Source organism: Rattus rattus, chromosome 7 (assembly GCF_011064425.1).
Source record: "Rattus rattus isolate New Zealand chromosome 7, Rrattus_CSIRO_v1, whole genome shotgun sequence".
Classification (NCBI taxonomy): Eukaryota; Metazoa; Chordata; class Mammalia; order Rodentia; family Muridae; genus Rattus; species Rattus rattus.
Genome location: NC_046160.1, coordinates 53,961,913 through 53,976,107, shown reverse-complemented (window position 1 = coordinate 53,976,107; position 14,195 = coordinate 53,961,913). Strand labels below are relative to the sequence as shown.

The window sequence follows — 14,195 nt, the reverse complement described above, 5'->3', positions numbered from 1 at the left end:
TTGTTCAAAACCTATTCATTTTGATAGCTAGGAGAGCATACATTCAAATTTGAAGATCTCTGTAATTGATTAACTTAATGGTGAGACAAACCAGTACTTTAACCGTTCGTTATAAAGTAAGCATCAGGGTACAAATGGTTGGCTTCTATAATTGTTTTGGTCTTTTCTTAGGTAAAGATGTAATGCTGTATTAGGTTTGATGAGGTCTCACCACTCATCATGAAAGTGAGACTTGAAGAAATAAAAGGGAAGAGTAAAATAAAATACCCTACCAATTTGACTCCTTGAAAAAATACAGAGTAGCAGAATACTTCTTATTATTATTAATTAGAGTACCGTTGCGAGTCTCTGAAGGCTATAACAGCTCATTACTGTATTCACTTGCTGGAACATTTACCATGCATCTTTCTTGCCATACAGGGAAACATTAACAAAAAATGATAGGTTATCTCTTAAACCTTTGTAAGAATTCCCAAATAAGTTCAAATGTGGATAAATAATTGTTTTCATACTCAGTGAAGGTATCTAATATGGCATATGGCTCTGTTTAGTGTGTTTAATATGACAGAGAGAGGACCCCAAAGCAGGGTCATCTTCTCAAGGCTAGAAAGCCCTTAGAAAGGCCACTTCACATGCTTTCCTGTGTGCTTTCCAGCTCGTCACAGAGGCTCGGACTCATCACTGAGCCATGGCGCCTCAGCACAAAGGTCCCCACACCAGCCAAAGGAATTCATATTTCATTGGTCCATTGTGCAGAATACTGTGGAGCTGAAGAAATGCCTTCACTTGTTCACTGTTATTTAAAGCTGTGTGGCTACTCTGGCTTCATTCTTCTTTTTAGTTCTGACCATGGAAATATTTCTGATCTCAAATGCTCCAAAACCCAATAGCCGAGAAAAGTTTGCAATTTGCTACCAAAATGGCCAGATTATTGACTCTGCCACAGACAATGTGGGCATGAGGATTGCTGCGACAATGACGATCTCCATGGGCACAGATCGAGGAACAGAACTGGGCGCAGGGAATAAAATGTACTGCTTTGGGTGTTCCAGCTGCCCCTCATTCTGTGATCAAGAATTAACTTCAATCAACAGTATTCCCTAGTTTCTTGCTTCCTCACTCCAGAGGAAACCTATCTTCTGGAATTTGTTTTCTCAGAACTGCCTGCAACTAGGACCTGCTCAAGTATAAGCCCATGTCTAGCAACTGCATGCAGACCATGAGAAATCCTACAGACACTATGCTGTAGAGAAATTAACTATCAGCAATGTTAGTCTCTTTTCCTTTTTCCTTTTTTCTTTTTTTCTTTCTTAAAGGCAGGATATCACTGAGTACTCCTGGCTGGTCTAGAACTCACCATGTAGACTAGCATTGACGTCATAGACATCTGAATACCTCTGCCTCCCAAATGCTGGAATCAAAGGTATGCATCACCATGCCCAGCTAATGTTGATGCTTATATGTTAAAAAACTAACAAAACAAACCTGGAATATAACTTCCTTCTAACATGGAGTGTTACTTGGGGACAGCATAAACCAACAGTAAGATGCTTAGGGCAGATGTAAATCATGAACAGTCATTGGGGAATTAAAATTAATTGGTCTAAGACAGCAGTTCTGAAATTCCAGAGTGCATGAAGGACAGGCAAACACCAGCCCACATCACCACCTATATATGGCCTGGTAGGTATGTACTATGGTTGATAAGTGACTTTGGTTCACATAACAGTCCTCTCTTGCCTCAAGGATTGGTGTTACACACAGAAGAGAGAATGTGAGTAGTTCAGTGATGTATAGGAAATTTGGTCCTGCCTTGTCACTGTGCTTGAACTCATGCTGTGTAATAACTGTAGATCAGACTGAAATTAGTTCAGTAGAGTTGATACAAGTAGAGGAGTCACAACATATCAAGAGACCAGAACAAGGAGTGCCTTGCCTTCACCAATGCAGCAGAGTGGGAGAGGCAAAAGAAGCAAGAAGCGCTCTCTCTCTCTCTCTCTCTCTCTCTCTCTCTCTCTCTCTCTCTTATACTCTTACTTCCTTCATAACAAGAGGAACATTATTTCACAATCATGTTTCAGAGGTCAAAGAACGAATCCCATGCTGATAGAACAAACTAGCCCGACCTAGGAGATGTGCTCTGACACAAGAAGCTCTCTTGACCTCTCCCCTCAAGGAGCTACAGCAGCAATATCGAGGTTGTGTTTCTACTTTAACCTTCTTGGCCCAAACCTTAAGAAACTATTTCCTTCAAGTACTTAGTTTCCTTACCAACAGTTCACAACTCACCGAGATAAGCAGTGTGCAACTAGATCTGCACAAACATCTGCAGTGATCATTTAAGTCTGTCACACCAACTAACATATATAGTTTTGGTTAAAAAAATGGTACCTTAGTCTTCTCTCTCACCAACTATACTTTAAGGATAACCACACTAAATAAAAGCAGGGCAATACAACTTGTTCCAGTGGATGCTCGGCAGACTCTAAACTTTCCAGGCGTTGCTTAACTTTGCCATCCTTCCTGTGACTGTGGACAAGTCATAGGACTTGCACTGCTGCCAGTGCTCCACGTGGATTCGGTCAGCACTGTTCTAAGTGTGATCAGCTTCCTTCATCTTAGGGAAGTCTTCATATAACAGTGTGCATTGAATTCAATGGTACACTTCCATAGTGGAATTGTTGGGTGTAAGGTTGTTGTAGACACTGAGGGGTCAGGAACTGTTACACTCAGCAATAATGCATCCGCATCCACTTTCTAACCCATGCACACTGGTTCTTTAATTAGCTCTTTTCCTTAAACATCAACACTTAAGTATGTACTGTGAACATTCCTATTAAGTCTACATACCCACGAGGCTACTCCACATTTTAAAACCAGTCCTCATCCTACCAACTCCTTTCAGAGATAGGAATATTTTTTTGATTCCTGTTTATAGCAAAAGCATTCCAAAGATCCGCCGGTAATTACTGTTTTCATTCCTTCACCAGGACCTCCCTGGGCTTGGGCTTTTATCTCCCAAACTGCAGGGAAACAGCACTTGTCAAGGTCACCGGTACTGACAGCAGTGCGAGCTCCCATAGTTAATTGCTGATCCACAGTTCTAGATTCTCTTCCTTGAAGTATTTTCTTCCTAGGGTGTCAGGCCCCTGGCTGTCATCTTGCTTCAGTGGCTTCTCTGCATTGGCTCACTGCCTGACTTCTGAATTATGGCATGCTCCAGCCTCAGTCCTGAGGCGTTTTTGTGTTTTCAGTGTATAAATCTCTTCCTAAGAGCTCTCATTCCATTCCCTGGCTTCAGATTTCTGCCATGGTTTCCCTGCCATTTGGTCCAACCACTACTTCTTTCCCACCTCCACTGGGATATCTAAGAGCACCTTGCTTGTTTGTTTCCTACAGGGTTTTGCCGTGTCTCTCAGGCTGCCCAGGAACTCACTATGTAGCATGGCTTCATCTTGCACTTGAAGCTATTTTTCTATTTCAGCATCCTGAGTATACTAGAAGGACAAGCACCACATCTGAACGCTAACATCACCTTAAAGTCACCTTTGTCACAGACTTCCCCTCTCCTCTTACTCCATGAGTACCTCCTCTCTCTGCATTCTCCACTTAACTGCCTGGTACCACAACTGGTCCTTTTGCTCAGGCCCCACACCTAAGGACCATCATCACTCGTATCTCCTCTCTTCCACTCACATCCAGTCATCCATAGGCCTCATCATCCTCATCTTTAAACTCAACCTTCATTGCTCCCCACCTGTCCAAGCCACACCTCTCATTTGGATGGCTGCAGCAAACTTCCGACTCATTCTTCCCCATTTCTCTTTTGTCTCTCTATTCACCAATAGTTGGGCCCCGTGTTGCTCTTCTAATTAACAAGTTCCTTGGTTCTCCTTGACAGTCCTTCTGATCACAGGGACTTCTGTGTACGTTTCCTCTACTGATAGGAATAATTTTTCTTTGTAGTTTGCCCATTATCATCTACATTAGTTTCATACTTTCATAAAAGTCCCTTTTTAGCAACAAAAGTAAGTCCCTTCAAAATTATTCCTATATACATACCTGAGTTCTTTATATTTTTATCATGGGAAAAGAGTGCTATAATATAAATGGGTTAGTGAATGGGTTCTACAGATCTTGGTTTAAATAAGTTAGTTATTTGTGCTCCCTCACAGAATGAACTAGCGAGTCAGACATACAGACAAACACACACACACTCTCTCTCTCTCTCTCTCTCTCTCTCTCACACACACACACACACACACACACACACACACACACACACACACACACACACACACGGAGAAACAGAGACAGACAGAGATATAGACACAGAGAGAATATCTGTATCTTTCATCTAAAATTTAAGTTGGTTATTATATGTTGTGTCTGAAGCCAAAATACACACAAGACAAACAAAACAAGGACCTGAAATTTCCAGTGAAGATCCCAGCTTTCCCCAACAGATATAAGTGTGATGTAAGATTTATCTCCCAGAAACAATGCATAAAGCTTTGGCTTTATTTTTACACTTTATTTCACAATGTGTATGGGAAGGGGGTGGAGAGAAACTTCTCTCAATGTGTCCTGTATTTTTGGTACTTAGTTTTCAGCATCCTTCTGTTCTTTCTTTCTTGGATTGAGGAGTAGTTATCCTCTCCAGAAACATCTACCAGGGACCTACAATGAACACAGAGTAGCTGTGCAAAACAGAGGGGAAATTTCCTGACCTAGAGGAAATAAGGCCTGGTATATCTGCCATATTTCAAACTGTACATATGAGTGCAGACAAAACAAAACAAGACCAAAAAGCCCGTACAAGAAACCTGGCACCCAGACCCAGCTTTTGGGGAATGCTGTGAGAGGAGAAGAATGATGAGACAGAGACAGCATAGCTAAGGGAGCAGTTACAGGTATTTGAGTCACATGATAAAGACAACAGTAAAGGACGGACATATAAAGTCTTAGTATTGAGGGACAGGTTATTTGGTTGTGTTCAAGGGACAGGCAATTGTGACTTCTCAGCAAGGGCTAATGAAGGCAGGATCATGGGTTAAAATGACTCTTTGAGAGGCCTTGATCAAGTGTCTGTCTAAGAAATGTAAGGTAACGGAAGAGAAAGCAGGTTGGTGAGCTTTGAAGACACAGGCACGCTTATAACCCAATGTAACAATTTAGTGAAGTGCAACACTTACAATGTGCATACTTTCAAATATTTTAAATAACTCGAACATCTTTCAGAGACCATCTTTCCTTCTTCCCTTCCTTCCATCCCTCCTTCCCTGCAGAGTTTGGCTGTGTAGCCCAGGTTGACCACAAATTCATAATCTTTTCGCCTTTGGCTTCCTGAGTGCTAGGATGATGGGTTTGTACCATCATGTCCGGCTCAGAAACACACTTTTCTATCGATATTATTTAGGTGAAGATTAAGTAAAAATAATCTATGGTATTTTGATGGACTGGTTTCTATTTATAAACCAAGGCACATCACATATGGTTTCCTAATTTGAATAGGAAGTGGCTATGGCGAGCGAGAGGAACACAGCGTAGAGGATGAGACAGAAGGGAGCGGAAGCAGTCTGTTCCAACTCGAGTCTGGTCCATTAGTGAGGCTGGGCATGTAGCTGTCAGCCATTGCCATGGAAAAGCAGGTCCACGCTGCTAGCAGTACTAGCCTGGTGACAATATGACATCGCTGTGCTTAGCAGGGCCTTGGGCTTACCATGGGAGAAATCTCATTTTAAATAATAAATTTTATATTAAATATTACATATATCTCATCTCTAACCAAAATTGTTCTTACATGGTTAACACTGTCCATGAAAATCTTGGACACTGTGTTTACAGAAAAGTAGAATATGTACTTCTTAGTCTGACAGCCAATAATGTGGCCATGAGAGCTTTATGTAGGGGTCTTGATGTGGGAAGGACAGAGACAGTATTTATTATCAAAAGCCATATCAAAAGTCATACTGTTGTCATGGTTTCCAGCAAGCTCGAGCGCAGAGCCTAGGTACCTGAGAAAGAAAACGTTAAGTCTGCCCCTGAAACTTAATTGAAGCCAAATTTCTCTGCACATGGGGCAAGCAGAATGACTAAAGTGAGGTGCTCTGTGATTCTGCAGCTGTGGCTGCTGATGGCCTGTACTCCTTCTTGTTTGGCTCCCCAGGTCACCTCATCTACTTTTCCAGGTATCTTGAATCTTTGCTAATTTAGGGCAAAGATACCAGCAGCAGCTCCACCTTAAACCTGAAGCATACAGACACCCAGGGAAGCAGACACTCGATTCTTTCACAGACATCAGAATACATATGCTGAATTCTAAAGAGAGTGATTTCACTAGTCTCAATTAGTCTTCCAAGTGGAGAAGCCGCTGTGTGCTTATGTAAAATATAATATGCCACACGACACTATTTGTTACTTCACAAGGTTTTAACACATCATTTTAACACCTCTAAGTCTAAAACTGCACCCCAAAGCAGAAGCCACATTAAGCATGTCTCATCGAAAGTGAATCCTGCATTCCTGAAGCACTCACCGTCATCATATCTGCATGCCTGGGAGGACAGATGGTGACCCTGGCCTAGGGTGTATGTACAGATCTTACCTTCACCCTAAGCATGTGGGTGTTGGTATTTGGAGAGTGGCAGATGGCAAAAGGAGGTTAATGGAATGAGTTAAATAATAATTTTTAAACTGGTGACCAAGACCCTTCATTCTGGGCCTTTGGAGACCAGAAGCTATAGGAACAAAATTATGCCAGTTACTCTGACTGTCCCCAAATCTCCTGTCTTGGCTCTTGTCCTTCTCAAGTGCTTAGGGTTACAGGTGTGAGCAACCACATTGTTAATGATTTTGTTTTGTTTGTTTGTTTGAGATAGTGTTTCTCTGTGTAGCCCTGAATGTCCTGGAACTTGCTGTGCTGACCAAGCTGGCCTTGAACTTACAGATTTCCTTCTGCCTCAGCCTCCCAAAGTGCTGGGATTAAAGGTGTGTACCAACATGCCCAGCTATATTGTTTGATTCTTAAAAGTCATTAATATAGTCATATTAAATAACAATTGAAGACAGGAATATTGTTTTTAAAAAGACAGAAATGGTTAATTTGGTAAAGAAAAAGAACCCAAGGACCTGGAGGTTTCAGCTCGTGATACAACCACAGAGAACATTCTTTTCCCTCGCAGGCTGGGGTGCCATTATCTACTGAGAAGTCTTACTTGTTAGCAACCAGGCGCATGACTGTCCAGTCCTTGGGAAACATCTCTGGGCGTATCAATATTCGGAACACGGTAAAAATCTGCAGCAAGAAATCCTTGGATAAAGAAGAAAGAGATAGTTTTATAGATTGATCGTAACTGTCAACATGCAGACAGAGAGCACTGCTGTTGCCATTCTGAAAGCACCTGCAGAGAAGGGAGTGTGACTGCAGACAGCTAGCAGAGGGAGCTTGCAGCCTTGCAATTCCTACATGACTGTCCAGCCTAGGTGCCCCCATCCTTCCCACTCTTAGGAACAGGGGACATCATTTTTCATGCATCCTCACAGCGCTACAAATGTAGGTCCTGGAGACAATATGGAAAACTTGTTTTCCAGAAAACAAGCAGACAACCTTTTCCCTTTCTTCCTGTACAGTGTGCTAAATGTTAGAACTTCTCAACCCAGGAGCATAATAAATTGTTTCAGGTCAGCTAAATGATTGTTGAAATTTGGAAGGTTATTTTCATTGAAGGATCTTACACAAAAAGCGGTGTTTCTTAGAGGGTATTGCTGAGGTACTGAAACAAGAGGATGGGTGTTGGTTTAAGCCTTCCTTCTTTCATGCATCACCCAAACATCCAAGGATACTGTGTGCTGAGACGGACCAGTCACTCGTGCTGACCGGCTACAATCGCAGCACCACACTCCCTGCAGCACAACAGACCAGAGGGCAGCAACGTTTAATATCTGACAGCCTAGAGAGGTCCCGCTTCTCTTATATTTTTCTTTTTGCTCTCTTTTATTTATTTTAACTTAAAAGGATTTGTTTCGGGCTGGAGAAATGGCTTGGTAATTAATCACTGCCGTTGAAGTGAATTTGAGCTCAGTTCCCAGCACCCGCATTGTGTAGCTCATAGTTGCCTATAACACCAACTCCAGGGGATCTGGTAGCCTCCTCTGGCAACACACACACACACACACACACACACACACACACACACACACACACACAATTTCACATGAAATTGACAGAATTTCACGTTTTTATCATGTATATGCTGTTTGCAGTACATAGACATTTTGGAATAGCTAAGTCCAGTTAATTAGCAAATGCTTTGCCTTATATAGTTACAATTTTGGTGAGAACATTTATACTTTTGACAAGAAGTTGTTGTCAGACATTGAAATACCAATTTCCAGACATGTAATTAGCACTTCTTTAAGCATTATAAGAAATAGGACCCAAAACACTATACAGCACATGGTACTTAAAGAAAGGAAAGGAGGGACTAGACCACTCGTCATAAAGGAACTGGAGCTTTCTTCTAAAAAGGCTGGCTAGCTCAACCAAGTCTAGCTTAAATTTATCAACTAGCAAACTCGAAAGCTTTATTTTGTGTAACTTTAAGTGATTCTAGGAAAATAAATTTCTCTAACAATCTGATAGAAGTCAAAAGTGTGGTATTCAGAAATAAAAAGCAGCTCAAAACACAAAATACATTTTATATTTACAAATCTAACAACACATCATGTTAAACATGCCAGCTGCCTGAATAAAAGATTACGACTGTCACTCTTATCAACAGAAGACTTTTAAAAACTGAGAACCATGTGGTAGCTTTTTCCTGTGTGTGTGTGTGTGTGTGTGTGTGTGATTTCTTTTTTATATATTCTAACAGCTTCAATCAAGTCCACAAATATTTTGACAAGAATTTATTTCAGCTTCTTTGACATCAACACATATGCTGAGATATAGCATGTAACATGTAGAAACATTCCCACTAGGCTACCTGTCCTTGAATGGGTAAGCAGAGCCTGTGCATGTCTGTAGAGTCACTAGAAACACACATTTTCCCTGAGGTATTTTACTGCAGGTCAGATCATTTGGAGAGCTAGGAATGTGGCAGAGAGCTTAGTGGCAGAGTGAAGACTGAACTGACACGAGGCTCAGTGTTAATACTGGGTACTTCATTCCAGCCCTGTTTTTACACAGCATTACTATGCCATTAGCATAGAAAAATTGTATTGTGTTTTTTTTGAAGTTTCTAAATATTATTCTAATGGTTTTCCAGCTAATTCTTCTGGGTTCCTGAGACACAAATGTATCTTATCCTTGAAAAGATGAGTTTGCATTTACCTTTCAAAGCTTTCCTACTTTATAAAGTAAACAAGGAAAGGTCCATGTTCAAACAGAAAGGAAGGCTTGCTATGATTTGAAAAGTTCTCTTCGTTTGTTCACTTGTGAACATTGGGTTCTTTACTGTATGCCCAGGACTGTTAGGTTCCGGTGTCCCTGGTCAGCTACGACACATCAGTTAATGAAGTAGAAGGATTTAAGAAGTCCTTGTGACTGTCCTAACCAGACGCTTAAGTGCAATACTTTCTTGTGGCAATGCTTTGTAAAAATAACTCTATATTTTAAGAAACTGGAGCTTTTGCTGGTCTCACAAAAAAGATTAATAATATACCCTGAGGTCACTTAAGACTTAAGACTGCTATCCTATTGTGTACTTGGAGTGTTTAATGTATCTTTAAGAGAAAGGTATAACAATAACCTTACTTGCCTTGGATTTACAGTAATCTACTTTTACAATTTAAGCTAATAATACATAGCTATAATCTCAAATTACATGCTCTCTTATGCTCTTGACACATGAGCAATGCATGCATGTATATATGTTTTGATCATGTGATGAAGACAGCAAATAGAGTGAAAGAGATGTTACAAAATAAATAACCACCATAAATGTTGAATGCGACATATGGATATTTCTTGATAGTGTTTTGTTTGTGATAAGGTCAGTTGGAGTCAGTTGGGAGTCGGTGATGTAATCTCTTATAAAACTGTTAAATATGTCTGGAAAGTATCCCTCATTCCTTTCCCCTATGTAATGCTTTTTGTGCTGTTTAATAAAAGAGAGGGAGAGCAAAGCCCTTTGCTAGGGACAGACACTCCAACACAGACACAGACATAGCGACAGACTTATAAGATACCTACTTCAGGGAGGCACAGACACCAGACTCATACAACTGACAGACTAGGACAGTAAGAATACACACAGACAGCAAAGGAGAGACTTTAAATCATTTGATCTTGGTCAAATGACAAAAGGAGATGTGCTCTACAGATTTCTGACTTAATGTGACACTGATTCCTAACTGGTGAATGACTCTTAAGTTTATTATTATGGTGTTCAAACTGATAATACTTTCTCACTGTTCATAATAACTCATGGTGCAGTGGTATAAATAGATGGATGTTAACCAACACCCATGTGCATGAATGCATGCTCTATAAGCTAAGAGAACATGGAGGGTCTGGTTTGTCATACCAAGGGAACACCTAGCAAAACCAGGTATCAGGACTGTAAGGGATGGGGCAAAATATGTGTATAAAACGGAAATAGAATAAGTTAAAGATACATAAATTAGGATAAAGAATACATAATAAAAACTAAGTAATCAGGGAGGTTTTGTTTTATTAAGAGAAACAATAATCTCCTTCCTTTTCCATGGTAAGGAGTTTGGAATTTACTCTAATGGAAGCCTTGACTGGCTCTATGCACAATGTAGAGAGTTAAATTTGTGTTGACTTTTTCTATGTTTTATACAGAATGCTTTGCGTTTAAAGGTGATAGCCAATTAAGATGGCATAAAATAGAAACCGGCCTAAAAGCCAAACAAGAAAAGGAATCCTGAGAATATGAACACAGAGATACCCTGCCAAGCGTCACAGGGCAGGTAGATGATTGAGAACAAGGGACAGAGCAGAGGCAGCTAAGAACACATTTCTACCACTTAGAATATCGGCAATCAGATGTTACTTTACAAATTTGCTACAGCTTTTAAAGGTATAACAGCCCTGATACAGAGTTTGAATTCAATGAAGGGTATTAGTAACATTTATCACATTAAAATTTGCACTCTCAAGATGGAATCTTGAAGTGTGTCATACAAAATACTTGCCACGAATTCTTCAGTCTTTGAGAGTGGTAGGATTAATGTAGTGTAGTCAATATATGTAAATTAAGAAGTCAAAATAATCTTGTCGAGAAGATGGCTTGCTAATGCAGGCAGAAATTGGGTAAGAAGACTCATTTACTAAGCATAGATTTACTTTCCAGACTCTGTACATATGACACAATGACACGGTTTCGATCCAAGTGGCCAACAGACACTGAGAATACAAAATCCCGTGAACAGCATATTAGACAGGACGGTGCTGAGGTCTGTTGCTATGTATTGTAATTCTAAAGTAGCCCTAGTTGCCTCGGGGGCAAGAGAATCCTCCTGTACATCAAGTGATGCTAGGTGACCTTGCTCCTTAATTTAAAACTATTGGTTAAATAAAGATGCTGACAGCCTATAGTTGGGCAGAAGAGAGGTAGGTGGGGCTTTGGTTCCAGGGCTTGGTATCTAAGGGAGGACCATGAGGGGAAGAAGAAGGTGGAGAGAGCAGAAGACATCATGGGGTAGGGAAGTCATGAAAACATGGCCACGAGGCTTTGACAAGTGGAGTTTAGATCTATCCGATAGAACGTAGCAAGTTATAACTCAGGGCTATTGATAGGGAAGTAGAAACTAATAGCATAGAGGGTAGATATCTAAACAGCTCTAGTGCTAATTAAGGTTTATTATGAATATAAAAATTTTGTGTCTTTTAACTTGGAACTGAATGATCTAATCAGGTGGGGTAGAAATCCTTGAATGATATTAAATATTTATAACAACAGGATGAACTATCTCCTGTGAAGACTTCCTCATAGAGTAGACATTTCAGATAGAAAGAAACCCACAGCCAGAAACCCGCAAACTATGCAGAGGAATCACAGATGATACTCGAGGTTTGCTAGGAATGAGCAATTCAAATTATGGAGTGTGATTTGAAATGGGTAGAGGGAAAGGCTTGAAGGAAGACAGAGCACAGAGACACAGCAATAAAGATACCGGACTTGCTACGGGGTTTACACTCGGATTAAGGGCAGTTGTGGCCGTAGGGTCACCTCTAATCTCAATACTTAGAGGAACGTACTTTGGAAAGAGGACCATGAGAACAATACCAGCCGGCGATATATAGCAAGTTCAGGCCAAGCTAAGGAAAGTGACAAGTTCTAAGGCAGCTTTGGCTATATGACAGGATTCTGCCACAAGACACAAAAGAGACTGGATAGAGGTTATATCTGATCTGCTCTGGAAGCTAGCATGTAGGCAATGGAAAGTTCCAAAATATGGATAATCTTATGCCTACACCAACATCCCGTGGCTTTGTATGAAAGGACATAATCAACCAAGAGGAGTTTCAGTGCTTATGTGAAATGCCAAGGATAGGACCAAACTCTAACCCCCAGTACAACGTGGGTGTATAATAAAACACTCCCAACTACAGAAAGAAAGAAAAACTTAATCACTACCCAGCGACTACTTTTGTTCATTTTTTTTTAAATGTAATACTGTACTCAAAAGAAAAAATCAAACAATATAGGCTTTGGCCTTTAGGGTTTTGCTCCCTCCCACACACCGTGCTCTGACACTGTGACTCACGCCACTCACACACAAGTACCTGAGAACCAGGAAGAAATGGCATCCGATCAAAAAGCTGGAAGCCACCTTAACAATAACCCTCCAGGCACCCAGCTTCCTGAGGGGCAAATGGAGCTAAAGCACTATTAATCTCAGCTGTTCCTTGAGAACTGCACACTTCTGAAATTCGGTTTGATTTGGAGAACTCTTTGAGAAAAGCTAAAAGTAAACCTTCCTCTGAACTGGCGTGAAGAGATGGTGTAGAAGGAACACCCAGAATAAAGAACAGCAAAACTACCCATCTGAAACTCAAGCACATAAGCTGTCATTCTCAATTCAAATTCACATGTCCTAAGACGCAGCACTATGACATCCAGACCGATGAACCAAGAGAAACATCTTTCTCCATTAACCAGTCTCCGCATTCTGCTATAGCAACAGAAGATGGATTGAGTCAGGAAGCTGACTTCTGTAAATGAATTAATATTCATCACTTACGCGAATTGTGCTCGCTTCATATTTAAGTCTACACACAGTGTTTATTGTTAGAGGTTTTCATGTCCTTATTGTGGTATCAAAAATCTAAAAGGGCTCTAAAATGCTTTAGTCTCCTAAGCCATTTGGCACCAGAAATCTTACCTGAATTATTTATCTGGAGAAAATGTTGCATTCTACTGCAGATCTTACTGGAGGGCTACAGGATAACATACAGTATTATCCACATCAGCTTTCTGAAGCTATAAAATTCTGACTTTCAAATGACATCTGATACTAAGGGATTTAGATAAGGGATCATGGATCAATGTTATAACCTTTGGAAAATATTGCAAGATAGTTTTGAGGGGCTTAACTAAGGCTGCTTCAGCTTGGCACAAAATTGAGCATTGGTCAGATAAATGGTGATACCTGGATGCTTAATATGCAGATTACGATCAGATAATTAGCATTTGATAAATGGCCTCTAATTTGCATTTTCTCCAGTTGCCTCTATTTTAGGCGAGTTTCTCATTCTTTTCTCATCTGCCAACTTCTCAGGACATCCTGTGGGCTAGTACCTCGCTATTTTGTCTTTAGCATCTATCTCTACCAGTTCTAATTATTAAACATCTCCCTGCCTACCTCATCTATAAATGTTCTTCTGACGTCACTCTCTCTATAGCCTCTTGCCTTATTCTTGAACTTTGCAAAGATCTCACCCGTTACACTCTTTGGTCATTCTTCAATCCATGACACTGGCTTCCACTGCATCCATACAGTGGAGTTGCTCATCTGGCCCCCAGCATCAGTGGGCCTTTTCATGATTCACTATTTCTTGGTTCTTAATACTTTTGACTCTGGGCAGACCCGTCTAACTCTACACTCTTCCTAGTGCTCACAGTTACTTCTGGACTATCAGTTACTGACAGGGCTCATAGCTCTCAGGTCTACACCTGCAGCTCCGCCCTCTTTCTTGAACGTTAGACACTGTCTACCAAACA

The 14,195-nt window shown here is 40.7% G+C and overlaps 1 protein-coding gene across 1 annotated transcript in view; it reads right to left on the bottom strand.

Annotated features, from left to right (window-relative positions):
* Dock4 (dedicator of cytokinesis 4) overlaps window positions 1-14,195 on the bottom strand; it is a 387,862-nt gene that overhangs the window by 70,863 nt on the left and 302,804 nt on the right. Inside the window, exon 27 of the mRNA XM_032907671.1 lies at window positions 7,218-7,312. Coding sequence (XP_032763562.1) covers window positions 7,218-7,312 — 95 coding nt within the window. The remainder of the gene's footprint in view (window positions 1-7,217; window positions 7,313-14,195) is intronic.